Source organism: Nannospalax galili, unplaced genomic scaffold (assembly GCF_000622305.1).
Source record: "Nannospalax galili isolate Female #2095 unplaced genomic scaffold, S.galili_v1.0 scaffold341, whole genome shotgun sequence".
NCBI classification, from domain to species: domain Eukaryota; kingdom Metazoa; phylum Chordata; class Mammalia; order Rodentia; family Spalacidae; genus Nannospalax; species Nannospalax galili.
The window spans coordinates 1,742,064-1,764,416 of NW_008346082.1; the positions used below are offsets into that span (position 1 = coordinate 1,742,064).

A 22,353-nucleotide genomic window follows, 5' to 3' on the forward strand; every position below is an offset into this window, starting at 1 on the left:
CCAGGTTGGCCTTGAACTCACAGAGATCCGCCTGCCTCTGCCTCCCAAGTGCTGGGATTAAAGACGTGCGCCACCATGCCCGGCTATAATAAAGCATTTAAAAAAATATATTTAATGTGTATGAGTGCTTTGTCTGCATGTATGAAAGTGCACCCATAATATGCAATACCCACAGAGGCCAGAAGAGGGCATCGGATCCCCTAGAACTAGAGTTACTGAAAGCTGCTGTGTGGTGGCTGGAAATGGAGCTCCAGTCCCCTATAAGAACAGCTAGTGTTCTTAACCACTGAGCCATCTCTCCAGCCCCGAAAAAGTCATTTACTATCTAGTCATGAAAGCAGTTACTACCTTCTCAGCCATATCTAAATGCCCTAAAAATTACACACATACCCATTATGCCTCTAATGGCCCAGTCAGGTAATACTGAACTTTGGGAAAAGAATCCATACACTCATAAACTAAGTAGACCATGCCATCAGGTTTCCTGGACCAAAAGATACAAAAAGATACAAAAGCTTTAGCTCTATGAAGTAGCTACTTAAAATGAGCTATTCAGTGACACTGAGCATCCTGACAGCAACAGCCATTTTTGATACTGTATATTCTACACAGACTGGCCAGGAATGTAAGTCTAGTAACAGAGCACAATCACTGAGAAAAGCAATGAGAAAAGGAAAACAGCCTCAGGGTCCTGGCCAACAAATCTCACTTTTAAAAATCATTCTGAGCCAGGTGTGGTGGCCCACGCCTTTAATCCCAGCACTGGGGAGGCAGAGCCAAGCAGATTTCTGTGAGTTTGAGGCCAGCCTGATCAGGGTATTCCAGGTGAGCTGGGGCTACAGGGAGACCCTGTCTCAAAAGAGAAAATAAAATAAAATAATTAAAATAAAATTAAATTAAAATAAATAAAATCATTCTGAGCTGGTGTGGTAGCTCAGCCTTTAAAGTCAGCACTCGGGAAGCAGAGGCAGGCGGATTTCTGTGAGATCTGGTCTTTGTCTCGAAAAAATAAAAATGATAAATGAATAAATACATAAATAAACACTCTGAATCTGATTTCTGGTATTCAGATGCCTACAAGGTTACTACAGATTAAATATTCACCTACTCCTGGTAAAATTCTATTCCTTAAAAATGTCATTCTTAGCCGGGCATGGTGGCGCACACCTGTAGTCCCAGCACTTGGGAGGCAGAGGCAGGTGGATCTCTGTAAGCTCAAGGCCAGCCTGGTCTACATAGTGAGTTCCAGAACAGCTGGGGCTACAGGGAGACCTTGCTTCAAAAAGAAAAAGAAAAAGAAAAGAAAAAAAAAAAAGTCATTCTTTACTCTTAAAAAGCCAACAAAAGTAACTATAATTAAACCAAGAGTTCAGCAACAAGAGCTCTACTAAAGTGGAAGAAACCTAAGAAAAAAGACTTTCTTCCTAATTTTATTTACATAGCAAGTGTCATTTTAAAAGGGAGGGGGATGGATATGGTGGCATGCGCTTTTAATTCCAGCACTTGGGATACAGAAGTAGATAGATCGCTGGGAAATGGAGGCCAACCTCATTTATATAACAAGTTCTGGGTCAGCTGGGGCTGTCTCAAAAAAACCAATCAGCCAAAAAACAAAAAAACGAAAACCAAAAACAAGGTAGAGAGCAATGGCATGGGACACCTAATGCTGACCTCTGGCCTATACATATACATAAAATAAAAACTTTGGTGCACGCCTTTAATCCCAGCACTTGGGAGGCAGAGGCAGGTAGATCTCCGTGAGTGCAGGGCCAGCCTGGTCTACAAAGTGAGTTCCAGGACAGCTGGGGCTACAGGGAGAAGGCTGGCCTTGAACTCATGGAGATCCACCTGCCTCTGGCCCCCAAGTGCTGATTTTTGTTTGTTTTGTTTTTGTTTTTTTTTTGAGACAGGGTCTCCCTGTAGCCCCAGCTGTCCTGGAACTCACTTTGTAGACCAGGCTGGCCCTGAACTCACAGAGATCCGCCTGCCTCTGCCCTCCAAGTGCTGGGATTAAAGCCTGATCCACATGGTGACTTCTAGGTGGGCTGGGACTAAGGAGACCCCCACCCTATCAAAACGAAACAAAGAAACAAAAAGTTACATATGTATGTGCATGGCAGTTCAAACCTTCAAAGTATAAAATACTAAGGAAGCTAAAACTAAAGTAACTGCTGCACCACTCTAAACTGCTTAGGGATATCATCAAACAACTGCATGTAGCTCAGAAAAGCACATCAACACAGTCTAGTGTACCAGTCTTACACTGATGTATAATTTTTAAAACGGAAGATCAGCTTTACAACAACCTGTGTTATCTGGATAATTTCGGCATATAATTCTTATTGCCTACTGCATGAAAAAGTGGTTTAATTTTTAACTTCTTAGGCATCTAAATTCTCTACAAAAGCAGATAATAAAATTTAGTTAAAGGTTTTGTTTTGGTTTGTTTGAGAAAGTCTTAGTATGAAGCCCAAGCTGACCTGGAACTCACTATGGGAGACTTGGCTGAAAGTTATAATCAGGCATGTGTCACAACTCCAAGTATAAATAAGTTTTTAGTACTAGATTTCATTTGGAAGATCATGGCTTAAGAAAACACGGGAGCCCAGCACCCAGGAGGCAAACACAGGGGGACCTCTTTGAGTTCAAGGCCAGCCTGGTGTACATAGTTCCAGCCAGCTGGGGCTACAGGGAGACCACTGTCTCAAAAAGACAAGAAAAAAAGGAACAGAAACAGCAATAATGAAAACAAGGAAAGCTGGTGGGCCCTGTACCTGGCTCTAGTCCTTTGGTACAATAATCAGAAAGACTCCAAAGATCAAAGTTTAATGAACCATTTGAAGAAATATTTATTTGAAGACCCGGGGGTATAGATGTTATATTTTGTACAACCTTGTTTTACTCAAGCTGTTCAATATAAACCAAAGAAAACCATGATAAATTATTTCAATTCTCTGATCAAATCATAGCTTTAAACCATGAAATGTAACAGTCCACTTACCATGAAAATCTGTACCCAACTTCTTAGAAGCCATTTAGAACCTGAAAAACAAGGCAAGATTCCTTAAGGCAATATAAATAAGAAAATAGAAACCAAAAAAAAAAGAAAAGAAAAAAACCATAGAATACTAATGTTTCAGGACTGACACAGTCTTCACTACTCACAAAGTCACCCCAAAAGAAGGTACAAAATAGGAGAAATGAGTTGAGTTTTAAAATTACATTTTGTCATGTGTGTGAATGTGTGTGTACTACCACACACATGCTACAACACTTGCCTGGAAGTCAGAGGGCAACTTGTGGAGTCAGTTCTCTCCCATTTTGTAGGTCCAGAGAATCGAACTGAAGTCAACAGGCTTGGTAGCAAGTACCTTTACCTGCTGAGCCATCTTGCCAGCCTAAGAAATTAGGTTTTAAAAGAAAACTTAGACCTAGGTACAATGGCTCACACCTATGATACTAGCACTTGGGAGGCAGAGGCAGGAAACTGCTTAAATTGAGGTCAGGCTGGACTACAGAGTGAGTTCCACACTACCCTGGACAGAAGAGTAAATCTCTATCTCAAAACTGAAACAAAAAATTCTAAAAGAAAACAAATATTTCTTAAATCTGAACGTTTTCAGAAAATACTGGAGGAACAACAGACTAGTAGACATGGACCAATTTATATGCTTTGTACAAAAGGAAAAACTTGCCGGGCATGGTGGTGCTCACCTTTAATCCCAGCACCCAGGAGGCAGAGGCAGGCGGATCTCTGTGAGTTCAAGGCTAGCCTGGTTTACATAGCAAGTTCCAGGCCAGCTGGGGGAGACTCTGTCTCAAAAAGACAAAAACAACAACAACAAAAATATATAAATCTCTGACTAGCTAATAGCTGTTAGCACTAAAATTTCTGAAATGTGGAATAAGCACCGTATAATCTTTTGCACCATCTTGTTTTTTCATTTGTTTATTTTTAATGATGTGTATGTGTATGTCTTTGGGTGGGTATGTGCATGTGAGTGCAGTTGCCCAGAAGCCAAAAGAAGGCATGAGCCACCAGACGTGGGTGCTGAAAACTGAACTACAGTCCTCTGCACAGCAACAAGTGTTCTAAATCCATGAGCCTTCTCTCCAGCCCCCATCTCAAATTTTGATGATAAAATCACACATCTAGCCGGGCATGGTGGCGCACACCTTTGATCCCAGCACTTGGGAGGCAGAGGCAGGCGGATCTCTGTGAGTTCAAGGCCAGCCTGGTCTACATAGTGAGTTCCAGGAGAGCTGGGGCTAAAGGAAGACCCTGTCCCAAAAAGACCGAAAAAAAAAAAAAAATCACACATCTAATTTAACATTATCACTGTACTTTCAATCACTGTATAAATTACGTAAAAGCACCAAGTTCTTTGGTGCACATATAAAATAAGAACTCAGGCTAGCCAGATAGCTCAGTGGGTAAAAGTGCCTGGGCCCCCAAGGTTGACAACGTAAGTGTAATCCCCTGAACAGACTCCAGAAAGTTGTCCTCTGTCCTCTACACCTGCACTGTAAGCACTCACATCCATGTGTGCACACACACATTTATTTTTTTAAACTTAAGAGCTCTTTAGCATATTTACCTCCCTTATATGATATTTACTCCTTTAGTTTACCTAAGCAAGAAAAAACTTAAGTTTGCATACATGAATTTATGATGATGGTATCTCATGCAGAAAAGGATTTCTTTTCTACTGTAACTGAAAAGCAAAAGGTGCACTACTATACACATTCTGTGAAAAATCAAAGCCAAGCATGGTAGCGCATACCTGTGATCCCAGCATTCCAAAGGTGGATCAAGAGTTCAAGGTCAGCCTCAACTACATAGTAAGTTTGTGACCAACCTGGGCTACAAAAGACCTTGTCTCCAAAAGGAAATCAGAATTAAGAGTTAGGGTGTGGTGGTGTACACCTTTAATCTCAGCACTTGGGAGGCCGAGGCAAGTGGATCTCTATGAAATTGAGGCCAGCCTGGTCTATATAGTTAGAGTTCCAGGCCAGCTGTGACTACAGGGAGACCCTGTCTCAAAAAGACTAAAAAAAAAAAAAAAAATCAAAAAACAAAAACAAACAAAACAGGACCTACATCTTTGGTAAATGGAGAAAACCAAATTCAGTAGCAGTCCTCTGACTTCCACATATGACATGTGAGGGAATGCATATACCCAATAATAAAAATGTAAGAAATAAAAAAAATGAAAGAGCTAGCAATCATCAGGTCCTGAGTCCAATCCCCAGCACCCTCGCCCCCAAAGAATTAAAATCCATGCAGTGCAGAATTTCCTTTCCAAAAACTGACAGGCTGATTTTAAAATTACACAGAAAGGCAAAGAAAAGGAAATACAATAGTCAAACATTTTTGAAAAAGAATGAAATTGGAAAATTACATGTAATATCAACATTTACTAACAAGCTACAATAATTGTGGAAATGGCACAGGGTATCGTAGAGATCAAATGAACAAAGTCTAGACAGATCCAGACTGAAAGCCAACAAAGATGCAACAGTAATTCAGTGAGGAAAAGACAGTCTTTCCAACAAATTGTGTGACACACTGATATACAAGCAATAACCCTCAACCTGCATCTTATACCACATTAAGACTAACTCATGGCTGGAGAGATGGCTCAGCGGTTAAGAACATGGACTGTTCTTGGCGAAGACCTGGGTTTGAATCCCAGCACCCCATGGCAGCTAACAACTGTACTTAACTCCAGTTCCAGGGGATCCGAAAGCCTCTTCTGTCCTCTGAGGGCATTGCACCACATGGGTACATGCAGGCATCACTCATACACATAAAAAATAAAAATAATAAATATTAAAAAAAATACTCAGTGATGAGAGGATCATGGCTGATGGTTGAGTTTCTTTTAGGTGTGGTGAAAATGTTCTAAATGAGTGTGGCAATGACTATATCTGTGACTATACTGAAAGCTACTGGGCTCTATTCTTTAAGCAGCTGAGTTGTATCCCAATAAAGCTGTTGTTTTTTGTTGGTTTTTCTGGTTTTAATTTTTTTTTTTTTTAACCACTCAGACTGCATCCTTTCCCTCTACTCTCCTGAAAAAGAACAATCATCAATGGCAAAAGGCAGTTGCAGTGAAGCAACACCAAGAGCCAGGTCACACTCAGGAGAGAATGCTACGTCTCCCCTCATGGTTTCTGGTACTCTACAAGGTCAGAGAAACATATCTAGTAATGAACTATAGAAATGATCCCTGAAGGCTGGGCGTTGTTGGGGGACCCTGCTGCTAAGGTTGCAGTCCACCAAGTCCTGATACTCTAAGGGGCTCAGCGTTATATAGAAGGACTCCCTTTCTCAGCAGGGGCCTCCTGTTCTCTGCCTGACTTACCTGGAAAGTGCCACCAAGCACGGATGCCTGACCTTATTTGGAACATGACCTTTGGTATAGTTACCTGCAATAAAACTGCCCCCAGTTTTTCTCTATATGATAATTAGGCATTGCCCTATAGCAGGATGATAGGATCCCCCTACCACATGTAAATAAAGCATACTATGAGCACCTATCAGCTGAAGCTTTGGCTGCTGCCGCCACACTAGATTTTCCCTGACCCCCACTGAATAAATGGAGCTGTACCACTGAATCTGACTCCCTGGAAGATCTTTTCCATCATGCTCACTGGCTGTCCTGACCCCGTTAGAGTCACTTCTGCTCCCTTTGTCCTCATGGCCCTTGAGGGAGGGAGAGACCCACAGGGGGTGGTGGCACATGCCTTTGATCCCAGCACTTGGGAGGCAGAGACAGACAGATCTCTGTGAGTTTGAGGCCAGCCTGGTCTACATAGTGAGTTCCAGGACAGCTGGGGTTACAGGGACTCAGTCTCAAAAAGATGAAAAAAAGAAAAGAAAAGAAAAAGAAATGATCCCTGAAAGTATAGCCTTGGCTGTTGTTTTTTTAATTAACGACAACAAAAAAAAAATCATTACCTAAATGTAAAAATAAACAAAACTTTAAAACTTCTTTAAACCGAGTGTGGTGGTGCATGCCTTTAATTCCAGCACTCCTGAGGCAGACAGGCCTGCCTGGTCCAAAGAGCAAGTTCCAGGCCAAACAGGGCTACCAAGTGAGACCCTGTCTCAGAAAAAAAATAAAAACAAAACACACAAAACAAAACCAGAAAATTTCAAGTTAGCAAACCAAGTTAGCAAAGATTTCTTGTTTTAAGCAAAAACATCATAACTACAAAAGAAAACAACTGATAGGCTTTACTTCAACAAAATTTAAAACTTTTGCTATTCAAATATACTGCTAAAAGCCAGACATGGTGGCATATGCTTATAATCCCAGCACTAGTGACATGAAAGCAAAGGGATCCTGGACTTGATCAGCCAACCTAGCCTACTTGGTGAGTTCCAAGAATTCCTCTCTCAAAAACCAAGGGCAGGGGCTGGAGAGATGGCTCAGCAGTTAAGAACACTGGCTGTTCTTGCAGAAGACCTGAGTTGGAATCCCAGCACCCACATGGCAGCTAACAACTGTCTGTAACTCCAGTTCCAGGGGATCTGACAGCCTCTTCTGTCCTCTGTGGGCACTGCATGACATGGGTGCACTTACCTACATGCAGGCAATACACACAAACACATAAAAATAATAAATAAAAATGTTTTTAATTAAAAAAAAAAAAGGGCAGAGCCAGCAAAATGGCTCAGCTAATAAAGGCTCTTGGTGCACAAGCTTAGGGACTTGAGTTTTATACACAAAATCCATGTAAAACAGGATGGAGAGAACAGATTCCACAAAGTTGTCCTCTGACCACCACACACACCCATGGCATGCATACCTACATACACACATATGCACATACACATAACACAAAGAATTTTTATTTTATTTATTATTTTTATTTTATGTGTATGTGTGTATTGCCTGCATGTAGGTAAGTGCACCCATGTCCTGCAATGCCAGTGGAGGTCAGAAGAGGCTGTCAGATCCCCTGGGACTGGAGTTACAGTTGTTAGCTGCCATGTGGGTGCTGGGATTCGAACTCGGGTCTTCTGCAAGAACAACCAGTGATCTTAACCGCTGAGCCATCTCTCCAGCCCCACAAAGAATTTTTTTAAAAAGGCAGTGAGGAAAATCTATCCAAAGTTGTTCTCTTGCCTCAACACACATGCACCTGCACCAGGACATACCAAAAAAAAAAAAGGATATACAGGCTGGGTGTAGTATCAAGTGTTTATAATCTCCGCTGGGATTAAAGGTGTGCGCCACCACACCCGGCCCAATAAAATATTTTTTAAAACTACAACAAAAGAGCCAGGCACAGAAGCAAGCGGATCTCTGTGAGTTCAAGGCCAGCCTGGTCTACATAGTGAGTTCCAGGCCAGCTGGGGCTACAGGGAGACCCTGTCTCAAAAGGACCAAAAAGGGAAGAAAAAAAAAAAAAAAACACAACAAAAGGAGAAAGGAGATGGGCTATAAAATGATAACAGGAAATCAATGAGGGCAGGAGAATAAAAACACTTTGGCAAGGCCTGCACCATTTCCTAAGGGGAAGAGAAAGCCCAAGGGGCAACAGTAGTGATGTTTTCCCTTTCACCTTCTTCCCATTTGCATATCACCAAATTACTATAACATGACTTTACATTCCTCACAGGTTGATACTATATCACAATAATTCAATTATCTCAGCTATTATTCACACTTTTACAATGATAGCTAAAATCAGGAATTTCTCAAAGATACAAATTAATTCAATTGTCTAATTTATAGGAAAAGATGGTTTTGAGGGGCAGGACCTGGTAGAGCTTGTCTGTAATTCCAGCACATGGGCGGCAGGAAGATAAGGAGTTCAAGGCCAGCCTCTGCTACACAGCATATTTGAGGTCAGCCTGAGAAACATTGTTGCAAAAAAGCAAAGAGGAGCCTGGCATGGGTGATATAGGATGTATTCCCAGCACTTGGGAGGCAGAGGCACGCAGGTCTCTAAGTTCAAGAGTTCAAGGTCGGCCTGGTCTACAGAGTGAATTCCAGGCCAGCTGGGGCTACAGGGAAATTCTGTTTCAAAAAGAGATGGGTAGATCTCTGAGTTTGAGGCCCACCTGACCTGGTCTACACAGCCAGTACCATACCAGTCAAGGTTACATGGTGAGACCTTGTCTTTTCTTTTAAAAAAAAAAAGGCAGAGGCAGGCAGATCTCTGTAAGTTCAATGACAGTCTGGTCTACATAGTGAGTTCCTGGCCAGGTAGGGCTACAGGGAGACCCTGTCTCAAAAAGACGAAAAAAAAAAAAAAAAAGGCAAGAAAAGAAAGGGGCAAGGAGGATGTATGAACCAATGAGAAAAGGGTTTACCTCACATGAGGACCTAAGTTCAGGTCCCTGGTACCCATCTAAAAAACAGGGCTCTGGGCTGGAGAGATGGCTCAGTGGCTAAGAGTACATGCATACTGCTCTTGCAGACCTGAGTTTGGGTTCCCAGCATCCACATCAGGTGGCTCCAGGGGATCTGACACCTCTGTTTTCTGTGGGCACCTGCACTCATGTGCACATACCCACTCTCAGAAACACACACATACTCATAATTAAAATAAAAATAAGGTTTTGTTTTGTTTTTTAAAACAGGGCTCAGGTGTGCACTTCTAATCCTAGCACTGAGAGGCAGGGAGAGGTGAATCCTGGGGCTTGCTGACCAGCCAGTATAACTGAATCAAAATAAGGTGGAGAGATAGTTCAGAACACTGGCTGCTCTTGCAGAGAACATGGGTTTGGTTCTCAGCACCATCTATAACTCACATCCAGGGCACCTGCACCCTCTTCTCTTCTGGCCTCCATGGGTATTGTATGCATATAGTACACTTAAATACATGTAGGCAAAACACTTATACACATACAATAAAAATAAATATTTTAAATATTTTTTAAAAAGTGGAGAGCAAGCAATGGAGGAAGACTCTGACACTGACCTTTGGCCTCCAGACGCAACCCCCCAAAAAAACTTTTAATAAAAACTTTTTTAATCATTTGGGAAATCATCACATTTTAGGTCTGAAAATAAGGTTAACAACTTACCACTCATATTAATATACATATGATGATAATCACATATCTAGGGGCTGGAGAGATGGTTCAATGGTTAAGAGCACTGGCTGTTCTTACAGAGGACCCAGGTTTGGTTCCCAGCACCCACATGGCACCTAACAATCATCCTTAACACCAGTTCCAGGAGACCAGATACCCTCTTCTGACACAGATGCACTTACATGCACGCAGGCAAAGCATTCATAAATGTAAAATAAAAATAAATTAATCAAAAAAAAATTTTAAGTAACATATATAACTGCTATAAATGTCAAACCAAGCTATTTTATATTCATGAGAAAAGATTTTCTTCTTCAACACCTCCAACATGCTCTAAAGACTCAGTTCCTTTATCAATAAAATAAATAAAAGACAACTTTTATAATCTATCACTGTCCACAAACTCTATGTTTGCAAATCCAAACCTCCTTATTAAAGGCTGTGCACGTTAGCATTTTTAGCTGAAGATGGGGAGGGGGGCAATAAAAGAGGTCAACAGGCTGGGTGTGGTGGTGCACCTTTAGTCCCAGCACTCAGAGAGGCAGTGGCAGGCGGATCTCTGTGAGTTCAAGGCCAGCCTGGTCTACATAGGGAGTTCCAGGTCAGCTGAGACTATAGGGAGACCCTGTCCCAAAAAATAAAAAATAAAAGACACCCCCCCCAAAAAAATTTGAGATCAAGAGTATACTAATTCATACAGCCTTTTCTCTATGCATTAATTTCTTAATCCAATTCATCCAGAATATCGATTTTTTGGATCTTTCCTAACCATAATTTTTTTTATGGAGAACTAAAATGGAAAAATCTGAATCATTATTACAGAAACAAAATTTGATGAGCCTTGACATTTTGGAAAAGAAGGTAATATGCTCATATGGATATGGAAAGAAAGGTAAGACATTCTTACAATATTGGGGTGGTGGGATTATAGTTGGGCTTCTGTTTTTTCCTTTTATATTATTTGTTTTCCAGGTTTTCTATTTTGAAGACATCTCTACATTTATCAAAACATACAAACATACTTTGTTATGAGAAGGAAAACTAGTAAGCAACCAAGAAAAAATTGGGATACCAATAAGAGAACTAAAAAGAAACAGAATAGTATGTAACTAATCAAAAACTGTGACCTCAGAGAGAAAAAAATGAACAAAAAATAAATCAGGGATTTCTAGACAAATGAGAACACCTAAATCCAGGCTGGAGCGATGGCTTAGTGATTAAGAGCAGTGGTTGCTCTCAGAGAGAACCTAGGTTCAGTTCCCAGCACCTACATGGCAGCTAACAACAGTCTGGAACTCCATTTCCAGGTGATTCAATGACCTCTTCTTGCTTCTGCTGGGCACTGCACACACAGGTGCACTTACATACAAGCAGGCAAAACATTCATACAAATAAAATTTTGTTAAAAGAATACCTAAAACCACACAGGTGGTCTAAGTTAGCTATAGACTTCTTAGAGATGTAATACTTTAATCAATGATGAGGAACTAAGTTTTGATCTGCTCCCAATACATAATATCATCACTCATAAATTGCAAAAGATAGAAACTATGAAAATATTCCACACAGCACTTAGAGGAAAATTTACAGTATAACAAATGTTATATAAAATACGCCTTTAATCTCACCACTTGGGAGACAGAGGCAGGTGATCTTTGAAAGTTCAAGGCCAGCCTGGTCTACATAGGAGTTTCAGGCCAGCTGGGGCTACAGGGAGACCCTGTCTCAAATAGCCAAAAAAAACTAGCAGAAATAAAAATTAATAAAGTATGGCTAATTTATAGCATGTCAAAAGCACCCCAAGCCCCAGAGGTTAAGAACACTGGTTGTTCTTGCAGAAGACCCAGGTTCGAATCCCAGCACCCACATGGCAGTTAACAACTGTCCGTAACTCCAGTTCCAGGGGATCCGACAGCCTCTTCTGACCTTCATGGGCATTGCACAACACGGGTGCACTTACCTACATGCAGGCAATACACGCATACACATAAAATAAAAATAAATAAATAAAGAACCCGAAGCCCAGGCATGATGGCAAATGCCTTTAATCCAAGCACTCAGGAAGCAGAGGTAGAGGCAGAAGCAGGTAGATCCCTGTGAGATCAAGGCCAGCCTGGGCTACATAGTGAGTTCCAGGCCAGCTGAGACTACAGGGAGACCCTGTCTCTCAAAAGACAAAAACAAAAATCACCTTGAGGGGGTAGTTAAGAACACATATGGTCTTCTGGAGGCCCTGAGTTTAGTGCCCAGCACTCACACTGGCCAGGTCACAACTACCTGTAACTCCAGCTCCAGAGGATCTAACACCCATTTCTGGCTTCTACTGGCAGGCACACATATACACTCAAAAGGAAGGGAGGAAAGGAGAGAGGGAAAGGAAAGAGAGAGTGACAGAGAGAGGTTTTTTTCTAAAAGTCTACACAAGAAGATACAACACATAGCTAAAACAGTTTTAAGAGGAAAATTCAAAGCATTAAAACAAAAGCTAAACTTAGAATAAAAATAAACACTCAAGGAAAACATAAGACAAAAAAAAATAAAAGAAACGAATCAGAAACTACAAATCAGAAAAATAAACTGGGTATACAGATATAGTACCCACATGGGCTACTAACTATCATCTGTAACTCCAGTTCCAAGGGATCCAAACACTCTCTTCTGACATTGCATGACACAGGTGCACTTACACACATGCAGGCAATACACTCATACATATAAAAAATATTATTTTTCTTAAAAGCAATAAAAAATACCACTTTTAAGTACACTTGGAACATGGATAAAACAGATAATCTAGAAAATGTTAGTTATCAAAGCTGGTCTCAAAACGAAATGGGGAAAATGGGGGAGATGGGGAAGGGAGGATAAGACAGGGAGAGAGATATATAAATAGCACCTAGCTAGTATAAAAAACCAGAGGGAACTGTATTAGTCCAAAAACCTACTGAAAAATTACACATACAATATCTCTACATGAGTCTGAGTATAGCTGAAGACTACAGAACAAGAAACAGTGACAGACAGGAGGAACCTTCCTTTGAATTGTTAGTCAGGTAGTCCAAGAGACTCCCAAAATTACAGGCTACTGTCACAATCCTTGATTGCCTCCCAAAACTTGAAGGTAAGACCTATTGCTGAAAACAGGACATACTTTGGACACAGGATTTGAAGCAATGGAGCTGGGACTAACTTGGAAGCTACCTCTCCTGAAGGCTAACTCTCATACCTTTGGAGAGCACTATAGCTGCTAAGAAAGAACATCAATTGATGATCCAACCCCAACTTCAAGGCCTAAAAACCACATCAATGACCAGCACAGCAAACAACACTGGTACAATGGAAACTCATGTGTGGTACTATAAACCTAGTCAAATACACATAGCTGGAGAGGTCACAGATCTCAGAGAAAACTCCAAGGCTGTCACATCTCTAGACAAATGTAATATGAATCCTTAAATCTATAGACAAGTATCCCAGTCACCACCCATCAAAGAAGCTTCTTTGTCAAGAGACAGATAATTACAGATTTCCACAACTGGTCAAACACAGAGATTGTCTGTGAATTGCCCAAGCCTAAGTGGCACATCTAGGATGCAACCTCTACACCTAAGGCTCACAGAACATAGAACAAGGGATGAAGAGAACACTAATGCATCTTTCAGTTCTCATGAATGAAGCTCTATCATACAACAGAGGACCAGGAACAAAAAATGTCACAAATGGCCAAAATGCAGAGAATAAGTCTGCCAAGTATTATATTTAAAATCCACTCATCCAGGGCTACGGGGCCATTGTGGAAGAGGGGATGAAAAGATTGTAAGAGGAGTGCAAGACCATACTGAAACAGTCCTACAGGCACCTGGGTCCTCTCACATACAAACCTACAGCAATGGTGTCAGCGTGCACAAGACCTGTGCAAACTTAAGCGGACAAAAACCCAGCACAGGCCAGGCATGGTGGTGCACACCTTTAATCCCAGAACTTGGGAGGCAGAGGCAGGTGGATCTCTGTGAGTTCAAGATCAGCCTGGTCTACATAGTGAGTTCTAGGCTAGGTAGGGCTATAAGGAGACCCTGTCTCAAAAAAGACCAAAAACAACAACAAAAACCACCTAGCACAGAACTGTGGAAATGAACAGCAGGCCCCAATCTTAGTCGAAAAATTATTGGCAACTGATTACTGCTGGGTGAAGAAGAGATGATCTTCTTAAAGGGAGAGACTCTAGATAGGCTGACTAAATCCCAGTGCACTGGGGGGATATCTGGAGACACTAACTTTACATGATGGACCTTAATACAAATGATACAATGTATGCACTCCAGTGGGGGGGGGGGGATGGGTGAGTGCCAAAATGGAAGGGGATATAAAGATGATTTTATGTATGAAATACACAAAAATTCAATAAAATTTTTTCAAAATGCACTTAAAAATCTAAGTATGTATAGTATTAGTGCTAATATATATATTCAAAAAATAAGTGTCAGGGGCTGAGGAGATGGCACAATGAGTAAAAGCACTTGCTCTGCAAGCATGAAGACCTGCGCACCAACATTAAAAGCCAGGCATGGCTGCGTATGCCTGTAACCCCAGCAGTGAGAGGCAGAGATAGGTGTATCCCTAAAACTCCCTGGCCAGCCAGCCTAGCCAAAATGGTGTGCTTTCAACTCAATGAAAGGCCCTGTCTCAAGACCATAGGTGAAGAGGAATAGAGGAAGACACCTAACATCTTGCTCTGGCCTCAGAATGGTCACAGGAGTGCTCCCACTTGCACATCACCACCCATACCAAAAAAAGAATCTCTTGCTGGGTGTGGTGGCGCACACTCTGAAAGACAGGAAGACCCTAAATCTTATGCCAGACTGGACTATACAGCAAGATTCTATATCAAAGATTTAAAAATTAAAAACCTAACAAGAAAAATGGTTACCACTTTAATATGAATGGATGGGAGGGAGGGAAGCTGGGATGGAGAGGGAGGGACCAACCAACCAACCAACCAGATGTGGTGGCTGGGAAGTGGAGATAGGAGAATGAGAAGCTCAAGATCATCTTTAGCTGGGAATATTCTATCCTTATGACACTATTGCAACCAAATTGGCTTTACCATCTTGGCTTTAGTAGGTACAGAAGACAATGGGTTACCATCTTTATTGCTCTAATGTATTAAACATTATATGCTAGTAGACTCTGTTTCAGGTGGAAAGTATTCTTTTGAGTTTCCATTTTGAATGTGTTTGGACTAAAACAATAAACTACTAATGTCTGGGGGCAGGGGAGATCATCCTTAGCTATACAGTGAGTTCCAGGCCAGCCTGGGATGACATGTGAAACTGTCTCAGAAAAAGCGTATAGGACAGATCTGGGTAGCATAGCAAGACCCTGTCTGGACACACAAAAAGAAAGAAAAAAGAAAATTTCTCAGGAAAATGCAAAGTTGAAAACTATTAACAAATGTAAGACTATTTCCGAATACAAAATTAATATTCCGAAGCAAACAACTTTTTTTTTTTTTTTTTTTTTTTTTTTTTTTTTTTTTGTCTTTTTTGAAGCAGGGTCTCCCTGTAGCCCCAGCTGTCCTGGAACTCACTATGTAGATCAGGCTGGCCTTGAACTCACAGAGGTCTGCCTGCCTCTACCTCCCAAGTGCTGGGACTACAGGTGCGTGCCACCACGCCCGGCTTTTTTTGGTCTTTTTGAGACAAGGTCTCCCTGTAGCCCCAGCTGGCCTGGAACTCACTTTGTAGACCAGGCTGGCCTTGAACTCACAGAGATCAGCCTGCCTCTGCCTCCTGGGTACTGGGATTAAAGGCATGTGCTACCACACCCAGAGACACCAGTTCTTGTGAGGACCTCTTCGTGACAGCAACATGCCAGAGGAGCATCACACAATAAGACAGGAAAGCAGAGTGAGGACAAGCCATTCTTGCTCTTTTATGACCACCAAGTCTTACAGGATCTAACTGACATACCACACCATGGACATATTAATCCTTCTAAAGACAACATCCGCAATGTTCCAATCACCTACAAACGGAGGGTCCATTTACTCTTTCTTCTCCCTACCCCAACTCGACCCCCAATCTTTGGTAAGAAATTATGGAGTCCAGGCTGGCCTCAAACTAGCTACATAGCTTGAACTTGAATTTCTGGTCTTCCACCTTCACCTTCCAAGTATTGGGATTACAGGTGCATACCACTATGCCTAGTTTATTCCTTGCTGAGCAAGCACTCTACCAACTGAGCTACATCCCAGACTCAGAAAGCTAGGTTGTGGATGTGGCTCAATTGATAAGAGTGCTTGCCTAGCATGCATGAAGCCAGCCTTATGACCCTGGATTCTCAACACTACCAAAAAGGAAGACTCAGAAACTTCTACAATTTACCAGATTCAGGAAGCTCAGAAAGTTACAAGATTCAAAAGGCCCAAGGCTGCTCCAAGATTATATAAGCAGTTATAACCGCTAGGTAGAAGAGATTCTGGCTGCCTACAAGTTATGACAGGAGCACCAAGGATGTAGTTTTTTTTTTTTTAATTTATTATCTTTATTTTATGTGTTTGCATGTATTGCCGGCACATAGGTAAGTGCACCTGTGTCATGCAGTGCCCACGGAGGACAGAAGAGGCTTTTGGTTCCCCTCGAACTGAGTAACAGTTGTTAGCTGCCATGTGGGTGCTGGGATTCAAACCCGGGTCTTCTGCAAGAACAGTCAGTGTTCTTAACTGCTGAGCCATCTCTCCAGCCCCAGGATGTAGTTTTCTGAGTTGTCACCAATGTTGGGGTGGGTTGCAGAAGCTTTTTAGGCATCCTGTAAGTAACTCCAAAAAAATCTCACTGGTTCATTAAGCTGGACTTGGGATGGAATCATTTCTTTGGTCTGTCATTTGCTTATGTCTTCCCCATGAATGGTCATGCAGTGATATTTGCATCAAACATTCAAAATAACCATTATAAAATGGTTAATCTCCACTGTCAACATGAATGGATACAGAATCACACCCAAGGCATGACACCCTAGTGAGACATACCCAGGGGTGTGGCTGAAGGGCATTGCCAGACAGGATTAACTTGAAGAGGGGAAGATCCACCCTAAATGAGTGGAACCATCTCATGGGCTGTGGACCTGGACTGAATAAAGGGGGGAAAAGGAGAAAGAAAAATTAGGTAAATAATCCATCTGTTTTTCTCTGCCATGATGTGAGCTGCTCCACCATGTTTTCCACAGCATGATGGACTAAATCCTCTGAAACCATGTCAAAAGTAAATCCTTACTGCTTTGTTTAGGTTGTTTATGGCAAGTGTTTTGGTCAGTGACAAAAGCTAATATAATAGTCCCTGGTCATCTTCTGGGGGGGGGGGTTGGAAAGGGACTTTGTTTCTTGGGAAGTTTGGGGCTTTATTCTGTTTCTGAGATAGAACCTTGTACTATAACCTAGGCTAGCCTCAAACTCATGGGATCCTCCTGACTCAGTCTTGTGAGTGCTAGGATTACAGAAAACAAATTCTGGAGAGGGGAGGACTACAGGGAGACTCTCTCAAAAAGACCAAAAAATAATTAATTAAAATAATAAATGAAATATTGGAAACTAAAATAAAATTAAAAGATCATTTAAAACTCTGATTTGGGCTGGGGATGTAGTTCAGTTGAGAGTGCTTGCCTAGCAAGCATGAAGCCCTAGACTCCAACCCTAGTGCCTCATAAAACTAGGTGTGGTGTGGTGGCACACACCTGTAATCCCAGTTGACTCAGGAGTTAAAGGCAGAAGGATCAGAAGTTCAAGGTCATCCTTTGCTATAATGGAGTTCTAGGCCCCCACCTAGGATTCTTGAGACCATGTATCAAAAATGAACAGGGGCTGGAGAGAGATTGCTCAGTAGTTAAGAGGGCTTGCTGCTCTTCCAAAGGACCTGAGTACTTTCCTAAGCACCCACATCGGGCAGTTCACAACTGGATGCAACTCCAGCTCCAGGGGATCTGATGCCCTCTTCTGGCCTCCACAGGCACCCACACACATGGCATATATTCACATAGACATTTAAAAAATTGGAAAAATGCTGGGCGTGGTGGCCCATGCCTTTAATCCCAGCACTTGGGAGACAGAGGCAGAAGGATCTCTGTGAGTTCAAGGCCAGCCTGGTCTACATAGTTACATAGTGAGTTCTAGGACAGCTGGGGCTACAGGGAGACCCTGTCTCAAAAAGACTAAAAAAAAAAAAAAAAAAAAAACTTCAGACCAGCCAAGTTAATATAAGCAAATCTTTCTCAGAATGAACAAGGCCAGCAAGATGACTCAGCAGGTAAAGGCACAAGCCACCAAGCCTCATGGCAGTTCAATCCCCAGGACCCACATGGTAGAAGGAGAGAAAACTACCAGGATTTGTCCTCTGACCTCCACACATGTGCAGTCATGGGCACTCATACATGTATACACAAAAATAAATAAGCCAGGCATAGTGGCACATGCCTTTAGTCCCAGCATTCAAGTCCCAGCAGTGGCAGGCAGATCTCTGTGAGATCAAGGCCAGCCTGGTCTACACAGCCAACTGCTTCTCACAAAAGACAATAAATAAATAAATAAATAAATAAATTTATTTATTTATTTATTTATTTATTTATTTATTTATTTATTTTTAAGTGAATTTAAAAATCAACAACACAAAGATCATAGGTTTCTTTCACCAAAAGGTGAAAATGGATAAAATAACAAGTTGTAAATCATGAGGCTATTGCAAAAAATAATTGCTAAAAAAATACTGTTAAAAAATAATTGAGTCAGCCGAGCATGGTGGCACACACCTTTAATCCCAGCACTTGGGAGGGAGAGGCAGGCGCATCTTTGTGAGTTTGAGGCCAGGCTGGTCTACATAGCAAGTTCCAGGACAGCTGGGGCTACAAGGAGACCCTGTCTCAAAAAGACAAAAATAAAAAAAAATTGAGTCAAGTGTAGTAGTGCCCACCATGATGCCAGCATTTGGAATCAGGCAGGAGGATCAGGAGCTCAAGGCCAGCCTGGGCTACATGAAATACACACTCACAAAAGCATAAGTTGCCAACAAATACATGAAAACATGCTCAGCTTTAGAAAATACTAATTTAAAAACTACACAACAGGTACCACTTTAAATTTCCTCAGATTAGAGAAAATCTAAGTCTTATAATGGAGAGGAAGTGAAGCAACTAAAATACATACCGGTAGTCTCTTGACTCAGTCATCACAAGATGTTATCATGAGCCAATTCAGTGACTCAAAAAACTGAACTGTTTAGTAAGCACCAAGTAACTGATAATGAGCAAGGCTTGGGGATACAAGAGGCAGAGGCAGAGAATGAGTATGAGGCCAGCCTGGTTGACATGAAGTTCCAGGCCAGGCCATAGAAACTAATAATAATCAATCTAGTTCCAAAACCATACAAATTACTGTCAAATACAAACTGTGGTCTTTAGGTACAATTTACCAGAGCAACAGGAACAAAAAAACATTTAGCCCTTATCCAGTGTATCCTGGTTTGTTTGTTTTTTAGGTTTTGTGTGTGTGTGTGTGTGTGTGTGTGTGAAGTAAAAATATTCAGGTATTCACTTCCTCCTAGATACTGATGACATCATAAGGGACTAAAATTCTAAAGAACTATTTTCATTTCTGCACTGCTATTTCAGTGACAACAGTTTTATAGGCATGACTTTATAGGAATTGGAATATCTCTGTGATTACCTAAGAGGGGCAAAATGGATAACACATAGAATTACCATTCATATTGGACAGATTTGAATTCAAAATTCAGATTCTCCACTTTAAAACTGTAATTTGGGGCTAGAGAGATGGCTCACTGGTAAAGAGCACTGGCTGCTCTTGTGGAGGACCCAAGTGCAGTTCTCAGGATCAACAAGGCAACTAACTGTCCATAACTCCAATTCCAGGGAATCCAATGCCCCCTTCTGACCATTACAGGTACTGCACACATGTAGTATATACATGTAGGCAAAACTCTCATACACACAAAATAAATTTTTTTTTTTTAAAGAAACAGTAATTTGGGGGCTGGAGAGATGGCTCAGCGGTTAAGAGCACTAGCTGTTCTTGCAGACAACTGGGTTCAATTCCCAGCATCCACAGAGCAGCTAACAACTGTCTGTAACTCCAATTCCAGAGGAATCTGACAACCTCTTCTGACCTCCACGGTATTGCACAAGACAGGTACACTCACATACATTCAGGCAATACACTCATACACATAAAAAATAACAAAAATAATAAAAATAGGGGGCTGGAGAGATGGCTTAACGGTTAAGAACACTGGTTGTTCTTGCAGAAGACCCAGGTTCAAACTCAGCACCCATATGGCAGGTAACAACTGTCTGTAACTCCAGTTCCAGGGGATCCAACAGCCTCTTCTGTCCTCCGCGGGCATTGCATGACACAGGTACATTTACCTACATGCAGTCAATATACCCATACACATAAAATAAAAATAATAAATAAAATTTTAAAAAATAATAAAAATTTTTTTTTAAAAAAACTAAGAAACAGTAATTTGGAGGCAGAGGCAGGCAGATCTCTGTGAGATGAAGGCCAGCCTGGTCTACAAAGTAAGTTCCAGGCCAGCTGGGGCTACAGGGAGACCCTGTCTCAAAATGACAAAAAAAAAAAATTTGTTACTCTACCTTTCTGATAGTGTTTCCTCAATACACAAACAGCATGCATATCCCAAACATTCTACTTATTCAAACTATGAGGATTAAGCAAGATTATGTAGCATTTAACCGTCCTAGGTCACTAGAATATACCCAGTGTTTGTTTGCACTTACTCCTTTGAACTCTTACCCTATACCACCCCTTTTTTTGGGGGGGGTGGAGAATAGTCAAACACAGAGGCTCATACATGCCAGACAAGCCTGAAATTATAATTCTCAATTCACTAGAACATTTTATTTACATTCAAATTATTTCCAACTATTGGTTTGGAAATATTTCAACTATTGGTTGGAAAAGCAATATACTACTTGTTTCTTTTTCTAACCTAAAGAATTACTTTCAGCAAGAAAATTTCAAAAATCACATTATTTCCTGTAAAAAATCTGGAAGAGGATGAATCTTCACTTGTCTTAGAAGCAGGGACTCCCATTCTGTGTAAGAAACTCAACCTAGGTCTTTACAGCTAGAGTTTTTTTTTCTTTTTCTTTTTTGTTTTTTTCTCTCTGTAGCCCCAGCTGGCTGGAACTCGCTATGCAGACCAGGCTGGCCTCAAACTCACAAAGATCTGCCTACTGAGTGCTGGGATTAAAGGTGTGCGCCACCACACCCGCCCAGCTATCATTTATTTATATGCATGAGTGTTTTGCCTGCATGTATGTAAGTGCACTACATGCCTGTAATGCTCATGGAGGCCAGAGGAGGGCATTGGATCCTCTGGAATTAGTTATGAATAGTTGCTAGTCACCATGTGGGTGCTGGGAACCCAACCTGGGGCCTCTGCAAGAGCAGTCAGTGCTCGTAACTGCTGAGTCAAACCTTCGAGCCCATTTTTTTCTTTTCTTCCTTTTTTTTCTAAATTATTTTTGTTTTATGTGTATGAGTTTATTACTTGCATGCACATAAGTGCATCTATGTTGTACAGTGCCTGCAGAGGTCAGAAAAGGGCATAAATCCCCTGGAAATGGAGTGACAGATGGTTGTTAGCTGCCATGTGGGTGCTGGAAACCAAACCCTGCTGCCCCAGCTGCAAGAGCAGTCTGTGCTCTTAACCACTGACCCATCCATCTCTCTAGCATGTCCCCTCCTACTCCACAGGCACACATGCGCGCGCACACACACACACACACACACACACACACACACACACACACCCATGTCTTGCTATGTAGCCCTGGCTGACCTGGAACTCATGACAATCCTCTGACTCATTCTTTCAAATGCCAGGATTAGAGATATGCATCACCATGCCTGGCTAAAGGTATTTTTCGTTCTAAGAAAAAGTTATTTAGCAGGGTGTGGTGGTGCACGAAGGTAGTCCCAGCACTTGAGAGGCAGAGGCAGGCGGATCTCTGTTGAGTTCAAGGCCAGTGAGTTCCAGGATAGCTGGGGCTACAGGGAGACCCTGTCTCAAAAAGACAAAAAAAAAAAAAAAAAAAAAGAAAAAAAGAAAAAGCTTATTTATTCCAGCACTTAAGAGGCTAAGGTTGGAGGCTCAAAAGTTCAAGGTCAGGGATGGAGAGATGGCGGGGAATCCAAGAGCACTGACTGCTCTCAAAGAGGACCCAGGTTCGATTCCCAGCACCCACATGGCAGCTACAAACCGTCC

General features: G+C 41.6%; 1 protein-coding gene and 1 non-coding gene across 5 annotated transcripts in view; both read right to left on the reverse strand.

Moving 5' to 3' along the window:
• Window positions 1-22,353, reverse strand: part of Ubap1 (ubiquitin associated protein 1) — a 52,995-nt gene that overhangs the window by 28,746 nt on the left and 1,896 nt on the right. For 3 of the 4 annotated variants that reach the window (XM_029568005.1, XM_008842460.2, XM_029568004.1), the window contains one exon: window positions 3,002-3,042. In XM_029568005.1, coding sequence (XP_029423865.1) covers window positions 3,002-3,035 — 34 coding nt within the window. In that variant the 5' untranslated portion in view covers window positions 3,036-3,042. Of the gene's footprint in view, window positions 1-3,001; window positions 3,043-3,278; window positions 3,399-22,353 lie in introns of all 4 variants that reach the window. The other variant, XM_029568003.1, reaches the window with a different exon arrangement.
• On the reverse strand, window positions 6,043-6,248 carry LOC115071938. Its single transcript, XR_003850993.1, has one exon. It is a non-coding gene; the product is annotated as a small nucleolar RNA U3 (small nucleolar RNA).